At 41.7% G+C, this 16,222-nt stretch overlaps 1 protein-coding gene across 1 annotated transcript in view; it reads left to right on the top strand.

Moving 5' to 3' along the window:
- tln1 (talin 1) overlaps positions 1–16,222 on the top strand; it is a 93,026-nt gene that overhangs the window by 42,852 nt on the left and 33,952 nt on the right. Inside the window, exons 19-40 of the mRNA XM_073478713.1 lie at positions 98–265; positions 420–714; positions 1,531–1,697; positions 1,811–1,939; positions 2,738–2,851; positions 3,229–3,342; positions 4,077–4,211; positions 6,015–6,143; positions 6,260–6,362; positions 6,837–7,045; positions 7,400–7,519; positions 9,003–9,200; positions 10,907–11,046; positions 11,135–11,228; positions 11,661–11,750; positions 12,505–12,627; positions 12,794–12,937; positions 13,060–13,221; positions 13,730–13,870; positions 14,185–14,366; positions 15,237–15,369; positions 16,117–16,218. Coding sequence (XP_073334814.1) covers positions 98–265; positions 420–714; positions 1,531–1,697; positions 1,811–1,939; positions 2,738–2,851; positions 3,229–3,342; positions 4,077–4,211; positions 6,015–6,143; positions 6,260–6,362; positions 6,837–7,045; positions 7,400–7,519; positions 9,003–9,200; positions 10,907–11,046; positions 11,135–11,228; positions 11,661–11,750; positions 12,505–12,627; positions 12,794–12,937; positions 13,060–13,221; positions 13,730–13,870; positions 14,185–14,366; positions 15,237–15,369; positions 16,117–16,218 — 3,192 coding nt within the window. The remainder of the gene's footprint in view (positions 1–97; positions 266–419; positions 715–1,530; positions 1,698–1,810; positions 1,940–2,737; positions 2,852–3,228; positions 3,343–4,076; positions 4,212–6,014; positions 6,144–6,259; positions 6,363–6,836; positions 7,046–7,399; positions 7,520–9,002; positions 9,201–10,906; positions 11,047–11,134; positions 11,229–11,660; positions 11,751–12,504; positions 12,628–12,793; positions 12,938–13,059; positions 13,222–13,729; positions 13,871–14,184; positions 14,367–15,236; positions 15,370–16,116; positions 16,219–16,222) is intronic.

A 16,222-nucleotide genomic window follows, 5' to 3' on the forward strand; every position in this document is an offset into this window, starting at 1 on the left:
AGGAAATGCATGTTCTAGTTAATAACTGGCCCTACTTCACCAGTGAGTAAGGAGTGGTCAGTGCTAAGTAAGAATAACTGCTGTGTGTGTTTGACAGGACATGCTGATGCAGCTAGCTAAGGCTGTGGCTAACGCTGCAGCAGCTCTGGTGCTCAAAGCAAAGAACGTGGCCCAGAAGACAGAGGACTCGGCACAGCAGAACCGGGTCATTGCTGCAGCCACTCAGTGTGCTCTGTCCACATCTCAGTTGGTGGCCTGCACCAGGGTGAGTAGTCTGAGAGATATCTGCTCAGAGCTGGACATTGATTGTTGTATTCTCCATATGAAAGCACTGGTAAACAATGTTGTTGTTGGAAGTTCAGAACTTGGATTTTCCTTGCGTATGTGGATGTAATTTATTACTTCACACACTTGTCAAGGTGGTGGCTCCAACCATAAGCTCTCCAGTGTGCCAGGAGCAGCTGATTGAGGCAGGCAAGCTGGTGGCCAAGTCGGTAGAAGGCTGCGTGGAGGCGTCACAGGGGGCCACTAATGATGAAGGCCTCCTGAAGCAGGTAGGCGTGGCTGCGACAGGTGTCACTCAGGCCCTCAATGAGCTGCTTCAACACATCAAACAGTATGCCAGTGGAGCCCATCCCATTGGACGCCACGGGGAAGCCACTGACCGCATTCTGGATGTCACGGAGAACATCTTCAGCTCAATGGGAGATGCAGGTAGGTGAAGGGTGCTAAATTCATGACCACAGGGTTCACACAAATCACATTATTTTTACTAACAGCTTGAAATAAACATGGTGCACAAATCTGCCCATCCCCCAACATCTGCTTTTGGCCAAACATACATACTTGCTCACATTTCAAATAGCAAATATTTTAAATCCAACGCATACAACCCAAAAACCTCATGAAGTATTGAAATGAATGTGACACAATTAATTAAATGACTTAATGGAGCAATTTTATAAGATATGGCCAGAAATTTGGTTTGAAAGAATTCAAAGAAAGAACTTACATTATCAACAGAGTGTCAGTGCTGCTCCAGCGATCAGAGATAGAGATGTCATGAAACGCATCAAAAATCACAGAACATTATTTATTAATCCAAGAATTCATAACAATCACACTAGAAACAGAACAGAACAGTCCTATCTACATCCATCTACTGATCTCCTGTTTTTGTATGATTTAAGCATATTCCCTCCAGGAAGACTAGCTGGTGCCAAGGGCATTCAGCTAATAGGGATGGTTTTAAATAAATAAATAAGTGGATCTGACTTGTTCTGGCATGTCCCAAGGATGGTAAATCGTATTAGTCTCTGAGGGGCCTGGGCACAGGTTAGGTAACCTTGAGCTCTTTGTCACAATCCTTTGGCCATTCCCAAGCAGTTCTTTTGGTTTGTGAGGATGCATTTGCTCTTGTCAGTGGTTTTAATGATATTTGTTTCACTCGTTACACTCATTCACTGTTACATATTGATGATAGCAGTCGTAAGGGTGGTTCTACCTTTTCCCTCTTGTTTCATCCATCAGGTGAGATGGTTCGTCAGGCTCGTATCCTTGCCCAGGCCACATCTGACCTGGTCAATGCCATCAAGATGGATGCAGAGGGAGAGTCAGATCTGGAGAACTCACGCAAGCTGCTATCAGCTGCCAAGCTTCTGGCTGATGCCACTGCAAAGATGGTGGAGGCTGCCAAGGTCTACCTTTGTCTTTTTCTTTCATATGTCTGCGCTCAACACAATAATATGAACTTCATTTGAGTGGGTCTGTTTAGTTTAATGTGTAATGACCTGTATGCATTTCCCACCAGGGTGCAGCAGCAAATCCTGACAGTGAGGAGCAACAGCAGAAGTTGCGAGAGGCTGCTGAAGGTCTCCGCATGGCCACCAATGCTGCTGCACAAAATGCTATCAAGAAGCGGCTTGTCAACAAGCTAGAGGTAAAAAGCAAAGTGGCAAAACAGAGTTACAGAAATCTTAGTGACATTCACAAGCCCTGATTGTGTTTTTGTGGCCTGTATAGAATTGTTGGATTGATCAGTGGAAGGCAGCGCAACAGTTCCTCATCAGCTTGAATTGACAAAAATCAAACCGCTTTAAAAATTAGTGTATTATAGACGGTGATGGATGCAACAATTCCACATCCAACCAGGATTTGTACGTTATACCAACAAGAGGAAAACATGCATTAGCCAAAGTCAGTCATTAGCCTGTTCTCTGAAGTGTGAACCTAATTTTTGTAGAGGTACTTCTTCATCAAAGGTCATACGGAGATATGTTTGGTTTTTGGTCTGCTATTCAATGCATCCCATAGACTACAATAGAACTGGCAGCAAACTCTGTAACAAAAGTAAAATTCATTGACTTAATGTCACTTCCCTTTTTATAGGTTCCTAGTCTGTGACCAGATGTTGTGTTGCCACATAACCATGACAACCACAGTTTAGATCTGGCCTTCGTTATAAGTCAATTATTATATCATGCTTTGGTTCACTTTTACTGTTGGCTGCTGTTTATGTGGTTGAAAGTGTCAAGTATTAGTTCTGCTAGCCAGCTGATATTACCGTTGTGCTACTGTAGTGCTGAAACACTACTGTCGAGTTAGTTAGTTGTAGAGTTAGTTAGTTGTAGTGCTCTACTTTAATCAGTTCTACAAATCTATATTATATTTATTACTGGTCATATGCTAGCATGTGTATGCTAGTGTTTAAAGCTGGCACATGTCTATTTCCTGTCAGAATGCAGCCAAACAGGCAGCAGCAGCAGCCACTCAGACCATAGCTGCTGCCCAGCACGCCGCCTCTTCCAACAGGAACCCTGCTGCCCAGCAGCAGCTCGTCCAGAGCTGCAAGGTAAACACACTCACTACCTGCCTCTATCTGTTCATCACAGCACACTGCACAGAATGTTTTGAATTCAAAATACCTCTTTTTCATTTTCACTTTTTTTCCTGTTCTCTCACTCTATATATGAGCCTTTCACATTCTTTATTTGCAGGTCCAGCTGAAATTCCAAAAGTCACCCACTTCTAAAGTTAGAAACACAGGAGCACAATACTGACTTACATAAAATATATGAAATCAACATTTCTTATTTTTTCCGAATGTTTCTTTGCCCCAAAATATAGTATGAGACATGTACTTTCTAAGTAGGTCTATATGCTGTACCAGAAAAACACCCTTACACCCTTTTATTTCATTCATTTCATTGTTTATGTGTGTGTCCTCAGGTGGTGGCAGAGCAGATCCCCCAGCTGGTTCAGGGAGTTCGAGGCAGCCAGTCTCAGCCTGACAGCCCCAGCGCTCAGCTGGCCCTCATCAGTGCCAGCCAGAACTTCCTGCAGGTGACTGTCACACCCAGCTTCATTCACTTGGTGAACAGGGACAACTCAGCAAGATTTTAATAAAGCACAACTTACCATAGTAGTAGAGCAATTAAACAACAGAGAACAGAACATACATTGAAAGGACAGTAATGGAGATACAGCAGTGATAAATACACCTACAGTACAAACAGATTGTGTATTTTAAGCTTTGTTATTGTTTGGGAGTCATGCAGGTTATGTGATATGTTATGATGCCCCTTTACCAAGCAACAAAAATGCAACACTGAAAGGTTTAAATGGTGATATGGTGTCTGCTGTGAAAGGTTACCCAACACAAGCGAGCAACATTGAGTCTCTGCAAATGTATTTTTATCGTGTTCATCAATGACCTGAAATCAGTACAAAAACTACATAATGCTTGGGAAAATGGTGAACAATACAGAGCAATGGCTAGTTTCCCTTTAAATTAAATGTAGAAATTCATGGTCCAGAGGATAAATCTTACGTTTTTTGATGACCTCCACACTTATCTAATCTGTCACACCTATTTGACTTCACTGAAGCTACTTGCCACTAATAAGCATTAGGTCATGAACTTTTCTGAAAATATTCATGTCCACAAGAGGTTAAACCATTTGTTTTAACAACACTAGAGGTAAGGTGAAAACCCTAGTTATATAGTAGTATATAGTAGTTTTCTTTTTTTTAGATAGTTTTTGTTTAATAGTTTGTCTCTTCTTCTCCTCTACCAGCCTGGTGCCAAGATGGTTACAGCTTCCAAGGCCACAGTTCCCACCATCAATGACCAGGCATCAGCTATGCAGCTCAGCCAATGTGCTAAGAACCTGGCCAGTGCTTTGGCTGAGCTCCGCACTGCATCACAGAAGGTACTACCCATCTATATACATTCTTGATTACAGAGCTCCACTGTAAACTGACATTTCATCTAGTTTTTTTCAGGTTTAAAGCCATAATTGTACGATACACTTTTTAGATCCTGTTGTACCTCGAGATTTTAGCTGGGTAGAAGGTTTCAGTCATTGCATGTTCAGATCTTGTACCTGGGACGTTTAGATCATGTACCTGCTGCCGTTTACCTTCTGTTAAAAGCTTGCTTCAACTTGAACGAGTTCCGTCTACTATCCTGAGGACATCCATACTGGCCATAGTCGTTTTGTTTCTCTGCAGAAGCAGCTGTCATCAGACATGTCTCCATTCACTACTTCTAACTGTGGAAGCTGCACCTGCCTCAGCCTTAAAGTTCAGGAGCTGACAGGAAGAATATCCACTCTGTATCAGATCCAGGAGGAAGAGAGTCTCCCTAGTATCTTGTGGACCTGCCACAACAGCCATGATGGAGCTGGACTTGACTGTTCAGTACACATACTGTATCTCACCTCCCTGACTCTTGCCATTGATCCGTGTTCAGAGCCAAGCCAAAGGAATGAGCAGTAGACCAGAGTGTGCAATCCTTGTCCCCTTCGTCGCAAGATGAGCAACATATTTAACATCCTTAATGAACAGGATTTTCCACCACTGTCTGGTCACCTGCAACAGTGCTCATTGTTTAGAGATGAAAAAGCAATAGCACTGACTCCAGCCAATTTGCACACAAGTTCCACGTGCCCGTGGAAGTGTAAAAGTATCCTGTTACTCCAATGGTTCACCGCAGAAATTGCACACATCATCGTGCTGTACCCCGCAATCGCCACACCCTAAATCCTTAAATCCTCTCAAATAATAGACGACTCCGTTGTGAAACATGTTATCTTGATCACGTGATCATGTGATCCCACAAATCCAACAAGCTATTTTCTTGGAGTAGAACACACAGGGGTTGGACCAATCAGCGTCTTTGGAGGAATCACTGGCAGCTACAGAATGACAATAGTAGCGACTATTCATGTGAAAACAACAATGGCTGCTCAAGAGTTCAGCGTAACTGCTGCTTTTAGTTTTGTCACAATACTGAAATTTCCAACTTCAATGCAATACCTAGAAAAATATCAATATTTGACACAACACTGAAGGCATAAAATACTTATTTTATATTTATTTAAAGATAAATATAACAAGGCTTGTGTTCTGTGTGTTAAGCACAACAGCATTTAAGGTAATTTACTTCTGACCATAGTCAGTGGAGTGGGAGGAGGTGGGAATATGTGGACACTGCAGCGGTGTGTGTGTTGACTTGCTGTACAGTAACTGAAAGTATATTTTCAGTATTAAGTTATATTCAGTATCCATATTTATTGTAATTCTATATTTTTGATAAACACTAGCCGCTATAACATTAGTTATATTAGACTGAAAGAACAGCAAAGAATGACACTGAAGGCTTTATGTGATGAAAAGAAGTTTTCACTCTCCAAATGAATTCACATAACAGTCATTATGATTTCAGATCAAGTGTTTTCCCCTGTGGAGAAAGGCACACAATTTGTGCATGTCTTGTACAGCGGGACCGGGGCCTCAGAGACGACTCATATTTAAGAAAATTAGTGAATACCACAAAGTCTTACATCACTTGTACGTGCAGCTGTACTGGTATGAGGAGCTCTTGGGAATGAGGGCTATTGTTAATTACTGACAAAACATATTGGTTAATAGCTTAAAAACAGAGGGCAACACAAGTGACACAGTTTTTTAACATGTCACACCACATTTTGTCTGTGTTTGTGTGGGCGCAGGCTCAGGAAGCATGTGGTCCATTGGAGATAGACAATGCTCTGTCAATGGTCAGAGGTCTGGAGAAGGACATCCAAGAGGCAAAGGCTTCAGCTGACGAGGGCAAGCTCAGACCACTGCCAGGAGAGACGGTGAGACACACACACACATAAACACACGTGGACAGCAGATTACCAAATAGACAAATTAAAGACATGTACTATATTACAGTTTGGTTCTGCTCATGTCTCCTTGCTGTGTTGTTCAGCTTGAGAAATGCTCCCAGGATCTGGGTACCAGCACAAAGGCTGTGAGCTCAGCCATCGCCCAGCTGCTGAGTGAGGCCACCCAGGGCAATGAGAACTACACAGGTGTGTTTAACATTACCAAACCTAAACAAGAGCAGCAGAAAAATGTAGATGTCACGTCGATGCTTTGACCATCACATCACATGACATCCAGAGATGTCAGTCCTTCAGAATGTTTGTATTTCACAGTGCTTTTTACTATCTCACCATCTTTTTCAGTGCCAGTTTCATGATTGGCCTTTGCTTTCCTCTAAATGAGCAGACAACCAGTCACATCTATGGAAAATAATTGTTGTGATAAACTTTTGGCAGCGGGATAAAATGTCAGAATGATATGCTGAGTTTTAATGTATTTGATGATTTCAAACGAGGTTAAAGGTTGAATGTGTTTATTTCTGTAGTTAACCATGTGGTTATCTATTTTATAATGTCTTATTTATTTATATTTTTTTTTTTAAAACAATTTTGGTCCTCATAGTAACAAATGCATTCATGCAGCATTTATCAAGTTACTCTCCTCCCTCCTGTTGGATTCAGGAATGGCAGCCAGAGATGTGGCTCAGGCTCTGAAGTCCTTGGCCTCAGCTGCCAGAGGAGTCGCTGCCAACACAGGCGACCCACCAGTACGGAACGCCATGCTGGACTGCGCTGGAGACGTCATGGACAAGTCAGCCAACTTGATTGAAGAAACAAAGAGGGCCATCGCCAGGCCCGGAGATCCAGAAAGTCAGCAGAGACTGGCACAGGTCAGACACACACTGTTTAGATCATGCTGGGAAAATTACATTTTATATCCTAAAGGCCAAACGTCAGCTCCACTGCGACATCAAAATGTTATTATTCAACACAATAACTCGGTAACAGAAATGAAGGTTGTGACCATATTTCACGTTTGGTCGGATACTGATTTGGTCATGTTAATCTTGGGTGTCCACCTTGAGACTGTGCTGATTGTAGAGATCTTCCAAGCTGCCGAGTTGGAGATGTGTATGAGGCGTGTATGTTTTTTAGCTTCTTTGTGTTCTAACAGAATCCTCTTTATTGGCCAATCATGTAAAAAAAATGTATGTATGTGTGTGCGTGTGTGTGTGTGTCTGTAGGTGGCAAAGGCAGTGTCTCAGGCCCTGAACAGATCTGTGAACTGCCTTCCTGGACAGCGGGATGTGGACAACGCCATCCGTACTGTGGGTGAAGCCAGCAAGACCCTTCTGGCTGATTCTGTAAGTAAGATAGATTGCATTGTTAGTGCTGTGAAATAGAGGTGAGGTTAATATTTTTTCCACCCTGGTTTTGTTGGTTTCATTATGAAGATCTTCTTTATTAGTGGACCAAGCCCAGTAGCCTGTTGTTTCACATACTTACTTTGATCCATTCTTCCTTCCTTCAATCTTTCCTTCTTTCCATAACACTAAATAAAAGAACCAACCAGATGTTAGTCCCAAAACTTTAAAGCTGTTCTTATCAAATATTTCATATTAACATTGGATCCAGTTACTATGTGGAATGTTAAAGAGAATCATCACCAATTCACCAACCGAGTGCCCCTCAACTTTACAGAGCTTTTCAACATTTGTTTAGCTCATTTTTATTTACAGCAAGCAACTCTACTTTTTGGCTCAGTCTCAGCGCTCTCATCAACCTGGTTTTCAGAAGCAGCATCCAGCTGTTTTCAGTGAAAAAGCTCTAATAACTGTATACTACCTTAATGATGTGTTTAGGAACACGTCTGCTGATGTGTTGAAATCTGAAAAGATTCCGTCCAGGAGATTCACCCTAGTTTTCCCCTATAATGTTTCATTGTGAACAACAAATCTGTGTTGAAGTCATAGAAATAAACAAAGAAAACCTTGCTGACTGAAAAATAAATCTACTGAGCACTGTTTCCTAATATCTGCACACTGTCTTCATCTGCTCAATCATGACGAGTCCTCACCACACAGATTTCATTTCAGCAATCAAAGTTACGAACTTGGTATTGGTAAATTAACCAAAGTGGCCACTTTCAAGAATCATAAACTCCAATAGATGCTGTATTCATTCATGTTGATGATGACCCATGATGCTTTACCATCCACAGAATATGCTGCGTTGAAATCATAGAAATAAACCACCATTTGTAAATTAAAATTTTGTCCACTACTATGTTTTACATCTAAGACTCACATTTAAATGTCTGCCCTGATGGGGGTTGTACCACCGTCTGTTTCAAGAGTGGTTTAGCTGACTTTACCGACAGTCATCACCACAGCAGAGATCGTCGGAACAACAAATGGACTGGAGTCACGCTGCACTGCTCTCTATCATCCTTCTCCACTTCTAACATTTACTTTATGGACATTTTAAGACTCAGTTTGTTAAATGAGAAATTCGCCAAGTTTTATTGTATGATATCCTGATCAGTGTTGATGGTAAATGTAGTTGATTGAGGCAATAAAATCCACAGTGCGTGACAGAGAAAGTTGGGTTATTGGAATTTTCCTGCTTGCACAACCTGCCTACATGTTCCATGTTCCAGGATACATTGCATGCAACCCACTGACGCTCCACCCCCTAAACAGAGCATTAGGTGGTGAACACAGTGTAGCATTTAGCAGCTAAAGAGCCAGGTACTTTTCTCAGGAGAAAACGGAGCTAAAAGGAGAATCACTATTGGATGTACATTAATCAGGCAGAGCTCTCATTGTTCTTGTCCTCCCTCTGTAGTTCCCATCCAGTGGAAGGAGCTTCCAGGAGGTTCAGGCTCAGCTTAATGAGGTGGCAGCAGGTCTGAACCAGTCGGCTAACGAGGTGGTCCAGGCATCCAGAGGGACCACCCAGGACCTGGCCAGATCCACCAGCAAGTTTGGACAGGACTTCAGCAACTTCCTGGAGGCTGGCGTTGACATGGCTGGAACATCCCAGGTCAGTATGATGATAGAGCAGTGATGCTGGCTTTGGCCAGAGGTGAGACAGACTCAAAGCAATTACTCTAACTTCCCTCACACCACAGATCAACTAAGCAAAGGAAGAAACCTATTTGATTGGATGAAATGACAGCCAGGTTATCCTCAAAACAGAAAACATCAAAGAAAAAACATATAATGGAGACTATGCATGCCAAGTATCAACTGCAGGGATGTGTCCTCGCAGCAGCGGCCCAAGGTTGGGGTCTTACCTGTAGCAATACAGGGGGAAATACAGAGAACAACAGTACATAGTGCATAGGTAGTGGTTCACCTGTCTTTGTAAGGAATTTAAAGGATGAAAAGATTATTTTGCTTGCCTAATTAACTAAGGCAGCCTAAATGAGAACGCACAATCGCCTTTGGTCAACTGAGAACAATCAAGTGGGCCTTGTCTGAGGATCTAAGGCTGTGTTGTGGCTCATAAGTAGTTAAGAAGTCAGTATCATAGATGGGGGCTAGCCCTTTAAGTAAGTCATAAAATCTTTATGCACATCTGCACATCTGCAAATCTTTATGCACATCTGCACTGGCAACCTTTTATTGGTTGTCAGTGCAGATGTGCTAACACTGGTGTAAAATGTTGTCTATGTCTAGTGCCAGTTCAATTCTTGATGCAGCCTTTTGAAAGAGCTAGAGTTATGATGTAGATTTTTGACTGAGACAGGTATAGAGAGAGTTGCAGTAGTCTAGCCGAGATAAAATAAAAGCATGAATTACCTTCTCTAAGTCAGCATGAGATGAGAAAGACTTAATTTGAGATAAATATCGGAGGTGAAGGAAGCAGGACTGCACAACTCTTTACTTACTCCTTGAAGTCACTGCCAAAAATATGCCCCTAATTTCTGGCCCCAGGCTTTTTGTTAGATGATAAGTCATCTAATTTCTGTAAACTAAGATGTCTTGTGTTGGGCTGCGCAAAAAAGATTATATTATATAATTAAATATAATAATATATAATATGTATTGCTCTCATGTAGCAGAAAAAAGTTTTGTGATATCCAAATATATTTAATAACCCTGAGACAATTTCTGAGAGATTTAAAACACTTGGCATCAGTATGTCTTAAGGATAGATATAACAGTGTGTCGTCAGCGTAACTGTGAAAGGGAACATTATGCTTATGGATTACATGACCTATTGGAAGCATGAAGAGGGAGAAGAGGATGGGGTTATTGGGCCTTGTGGTACCCCACATGTGGTATCTGCTGGGTACGACGTTGACTTGACTATAATGGCAAAGAATGTCCTGTTAATTAATAGGATTTAACCAATTCAATGCTGAGCCTGAGATACCTATACACTGCCCAAGGTGTTCAATTTAAATATCTTTAGTATCAAAAATTGAACTGTCTTGGAAGGGTTAAGACTGAACACTACCCTGCAAAATCATGATGATGTGACATTTGTTGGTGTCTGTTCCAAACAAATTTGTTTTCTTACATCTGCAGAACAAGAACAAGCACACCTCTGCAGCACTAAAGTACTTCAATATGATGCTGTTTTGTCATACATTTTGCCTTTGCCTGTGATTATGATAATATTTCCATTAATTGTGCAGTCATTTTGAGGCATGATCTTTTTTTTTTTTGAGAATGGTACATGGTATGGTATATTTTATATAAAAAGTTTCTGAAAACCTCTTACCTTCTCCTCTCTTCCAGTCTAAAGAGGACCAGACGCAGGTGGTGTCCAACCTGAAGACAATCTCCATGTCATCAAGCAAGCTGCTGCTGGCAGCCAAAGCCCTGTCCACTGACCCCAGCTCCCCCAACCTCAAGAACCAGCTAGCAGCTGCCGCACGGTAACAAGCATTCCTCTTGCTGTCTTTATTTGCCAGTCTTTTTTAATAACCATCTGTCATTTACAAGTCTTTGCCTTTGTGTACACAGGGCAGTTACAGACAGTATCAACCAGCTCATCACCATGTGCACTCAGCAGGCTCCAGGTCAGAAGGAGTGTGACAATGCACTCAGGGAGCTGGAGGTAACGACCATCATACAACCATGCAGCTTTTTTTTCACCTCCTCTTCTCTTTAGTCTGGGTTATGTTGTCCCTAAAATCACCAGTTTAAGTCAGGCCTATAGCTGTGAGCAGTCAGCTAATTCACTCTGAGTCATGTAACTTTAGAAGCTATATGAGTGACAAGTGTCCATGGTATAATGTGAATTGCTTGACATGAGCAATGATTAACACTGTCATGTGTGGCCTTTAGTTTTTAATGGACTTTTACTGTTCAGCTCATGGACACCATAAAATTATTGTTTATTGATATTAAAGAAAATAATAAAACAAGGAATTAATTCCAGCATGTAGACAGTACTGCAGTCAGGTGGCATTCAGCCGAGATGTCCAGGTACAGTGTGTTCTGTTTGTGTTTTTTGTGTATGTTGTGACTGAGTTGTGTCTGTGTGCAGTCGGTGAGGGGAATGCTGGAGAACCCGACAGAAGCCATCAATGACTTGTCCTACTTTGACTGCATTGACGGTGTCATGGAGAACTCAAAGGTAGAACATGCATTACTGCTGCTCCTCTGCTGTTTTTGGTTCTCTTTCTTGCCATTATTTTATTATTTTATCATTTCAGTTTCCTGTGATCACTCTCCTCATTTCTTACTTCTTTGCAGAATGATGCATTCAGTGTTCAAATGCAAAAACAGTTTACTTTCTCTTACAATAGATGCTACTTCGATGCATTAACTATGAACAGATGTTTGTAAGAGAAAGAGCTGTAGCACATAACTATGATGCTGTCCTTCAGTATTTAAGACATAACACTTAATTTAGAATCACTTATCTTCTAATGACTTTTTGAAATGTTTTGGAAATACAATACAATGTACTAATTATAGGGATGTTGTGTGTGTAGTTTTTCACCCAAAAATAAAAAGTTTGGTAGTCCACAAAACATTTCTGGAGCCCCACAGCAAAAAAAGCATTACAGCATTCACCTAAACAACTGACATAGACATAAATGACTTGTTTTAAAATGTTAAAAAACACAAAGAAACAAACATAAAATGGCTCCATACAGCTCATCCAGCATAATCTCCTGAAAGTCCCAAATTGATTTGAAATGCGATATCAACATCCTGTTTTAAGCAGAAATCTTCACTGTAGCTGCTAGTGTATTGAGGTTTGATACTCATCCTATTTGTGAAGTTATCTGTAACTGCTGTGCATCAATCACTGAATTGCTCCACAGAAGAAGCATAAAAAGAAACAATGAAGACATTCTCTAATCTCTGGTTCCCTCTTGAAGGTCCTTGGTGAATCCATGGCTGGTATTTCCCACAATGCCAAGAACTCCAACCTGCCAGAGTTTGGTGATTCAGTCAGTGCTGGCTCCAAAGCGCTGTGTGGTCTGACTGAAGCAGCTGCACAGGTAAAATTCATTACTGCAAGTTATTTTAAAATTGCCCCAGTCTGAGACCTTTCAGAGAAATCAACTCGGATACAAAATGAGTTGGCTGACAAGGTGAGTATTTGTAATATGGGCACTTGTAATGCTTGAAATGTAAAACTGACCAGTGATCTGTTGATGTCCATAGGCTGCCTATTTGGTGGGTGTATCAGATCCCAACAGTACAGCAGGTCAGAAGGGTCTTGTGGACCCTGCTCAGTTTGCACGGGCTAATCAGTCTATTCAGATGGCCTGCCAGAACCTGGTGGACCCAGCCTGCACCCAATCTCAGGTACATGCTGACCTCTGTGCAACATCACACTAATTATCATTAGTCCTTGTCTTTCACTTACTGAGTCTTAATGTGGCTGAATACATCCTTGATTCACCCCAGTATATTGTTTCTCTGCCCAGGTGCTCTCTGCAGCCACTATCGTTGCCAAACACACTTCTGCACTGTGTAACGCCTGCCGTCTTGCCTCCTCAAAAACTCCCAACCCTGTTGCCAAGAGGCAGTTTGTTCAGTCAGCCAAAGAGGTGGCAAACACTACTGCCAACCTGGTCAAATCCATAAAGGTTTGTAGTAAAACTTCTTTCAACTTCATGTATTTCTTGGATCTGGGCTGCTTAAAACAAATCAGTGTACATTAAATAGCTGTTCTGAATGGCAGGACTTGAAGGGGGGAAGCCTGCCATCAAAGACTTGATGAATTTTACAAATGGGGATGGTGCACGCGTTTGGAAACTCTCTCCTCTAAAGCATTTGTGTAGTTATTCTCAGCTATACAGATGAAAAGATGTGTTGAAAAGGAGTTGGAACCTAGCCAACTCTGCAAACCTGACCAGTCGGCAATTGTCGGACTCAAAAAGTAAAAATAGAATTGTCAATTGTAAATTGTTAGATGTTGTTAGACAATTAGACAAGCTAATCTTTGAGCAGACTGATCTCTAAAGGCTGGTTCACTGTTGTATTAAAATTGATGTAAATGCTATTGGGATCCAAGACACTATAATGGTCACTAGAGTCACTGTAGTCCCATTGATACAGTGTAATCGTGGGTAAAATGCCATGTCCCCTGTGCAGGCTTTGGATGGAGCCTTTAACCAGGAGAACAGAGAGAAGTGTAAGGCTGCCACTGGTCCTCTGATAGAAGCTGTGGACAACCTGACTGCCTTCGCCTCCAACCCAGAGTTCGCCAGCATTCCTGCTCAAATCAGCCCTGAGGTACTCACATAAACGAGTTCAAAACAGAAATTATTTGAGTGAGTGATCCAACAAAGATAGTTAACTGTCGGATCTTATGTTAAATAATTAAATAGCGTGAGATTGTTTTCTCTGTTCTGTGTCCATTGAATGCAATTGAGTCAGTGAGGAGAAAGTTCTACTAAGGGTGTGTAGCTGGAGTCACTATTAACATTAAGGTTAAAATCTTGTATGAGTCCTCCTTCTCTAAACTCGTCTTCAATGGACATGGTACCATCAATTTCTTCTCGCTCTAGTGAGTAATTTTCATCTCGATTTCCACACACCTTCCTCAGGGTCATGCTGCCATGGAACCCATTGTGGCTGCAGCAAAGACAATGCTGGAGAGCTCAACCGGCCTGATCCAGACTGCCCGCTCTCTGGCTGTCAACCCTAAAGACCCCCCCAAGTGGTCAGTGCTGGCCGGACACTCCAGGACTGTGTCTGACTCCATCAAGAAACTTATCACCAACATGAGGTAAACTCTACTACTATTGCTACTTCTGTCTTCTCTGACAGAAGAGTAAACTCCTCTGCTTCTCTGTGATGGTTGACTAATTGCTACTTTCACATTAAGCAGAGCCAGCTCCAGTGCCACATTTATTGCATCTACACTAACTCTGTTACCAATGATGCAGGAAGGTAATGTCAGTTGAGGGCTTTGAGAGAAACTTGCTGTATTAACTAGAGTTGTGACTGTTCCGATGGAAAATTGGTGTCACACACATGTAAAACAGACACAAATTAAAACTCACCAAAACTGTCTGTTCCAACAATCATCAACTCTGGTTTGGTGAAAATAAACCCTTAATCTGCTGAGTTAGATGTAAAATTATTATTATTCTTGGGCTTTACCAAGTGTTGTGTGGGGAAGATCTGGGGCTACAGAGCTACTGTTGGCAGACAGACTCTCTCTCTCTCTCTCTCTCTCTCTCTCTCTCTCTCTCTCTCTCTCTCTCTCTCTCTCTCTCTCTCTCTCTCTCTCTCTCTCTCTCTCTGTCTGTCTCTCACACACAATAAAGCCATGAAAAGGACAAAAACAAATATTCAACATCCCCATGCATTATGACTTTTAGTCAAATTTTATACACACATACTGACAGACACATACACATTGCTGTCTGGCACCGTGGCCAAGAGCATAGAGCTCATGTCCAAGCACTGAACCACAAGATCACTAGTTTGAAGCTGGATTTTTGGTAAGGCAGTGTGAGGCATATTCTGCATTTCCAGCTATGGGCATTTTAGCATTCACACTGTATTTTCAGCAGGAATTTCAATTTCTAGTTGCTTCTTAGAGCCACTAATTATTGTATACACCCTCCATCTGGTGTGTGTTTTTGTGCAGAGAAAAGGCTCCTGGCCAGAGAGAATGTGATGATGCTATAGAGGTTCTGAACAGCTGCATCCGAGAGGTTGATCAGGCCTCTCTGGCTGCCATAAGCCAGCAGCTAACTCCCAGAGAGGACATTTCCATGGAGGTAAACACACACTCGCATGCAGGCACACCCATATACACATACAGAGCTTTGTTGGACAGCTCAAATCATTTGTGAAACATCAGCTGTCAATTTCTGTCTCTTACCGAGAAGCACATTTTAATGTCATGTAGTAGTCATTGTTTAAAAAATGACATTGAAATGACCTTGTACCTCGTATCTTATATTTCGTAGTAACATGTCCGCAAATACATGTACCTCTATGTAACTTATGTATTTGCAACAACACATTCTAAATTCAGAGGTTCACTGTGTAGCTTTTCTGTGCTTTTACTATCTCCTTCAGGTAGGTGTTAGGTCTGATTACACTTGGACCAGTTCAGTTCACTGAAGAAGATGTGAGATGTAGTCTTAAGTCTTGAGAAGCTAGAAAGTGGATCTTTGAGCTTTATTTACCATGATAAATATACAAAACTTAAGGTTCACTTGCTATCTGTTATCAATGTTTTTACATGTGTTCCCCAGCATTTCTCAGCAAATGTAATTTCCTCTGGTGTACTGACTGACTGACTGACTGACTGACTGACTGACTGACTGACTGACTGACTGAAACACTTTTACAAACCTGACTTGCATGAGTGACTCTTGCGAGTGGAGTCAGGTCTGTAAAAGTGTTTCTATCATTGTGTCTACCTCTTACTTACATGTATAATGTAACTCCGTGCACTGTGCATGACATCTGTGAGTGGATGCATATTATTTAATTTTATATGTGTGTATATGTTGTAGACTCTCCATGAGCAGATGGCTGCCTCAGTTCATGAGATCAGTAACTTGATTGATCCTGTAGCTGTGGCTGCTCGTTCTGAGGCCTCCCAGCTGGGACACAAGGTAA

This window comes from Pagrus major, chromosome 12 (genome assembly GCF_040436345.1).
Source record: "Pagrus major chromosome 12, Pma_NU_1.0".
In the NCBI taxonomy this organism is placed as follows: domain Eukaryota; kingdom Metazoa; phylum Chordata; class Actinopteri; order Spariformes; family Sparidae; genus Pagrus; species Pagrus major.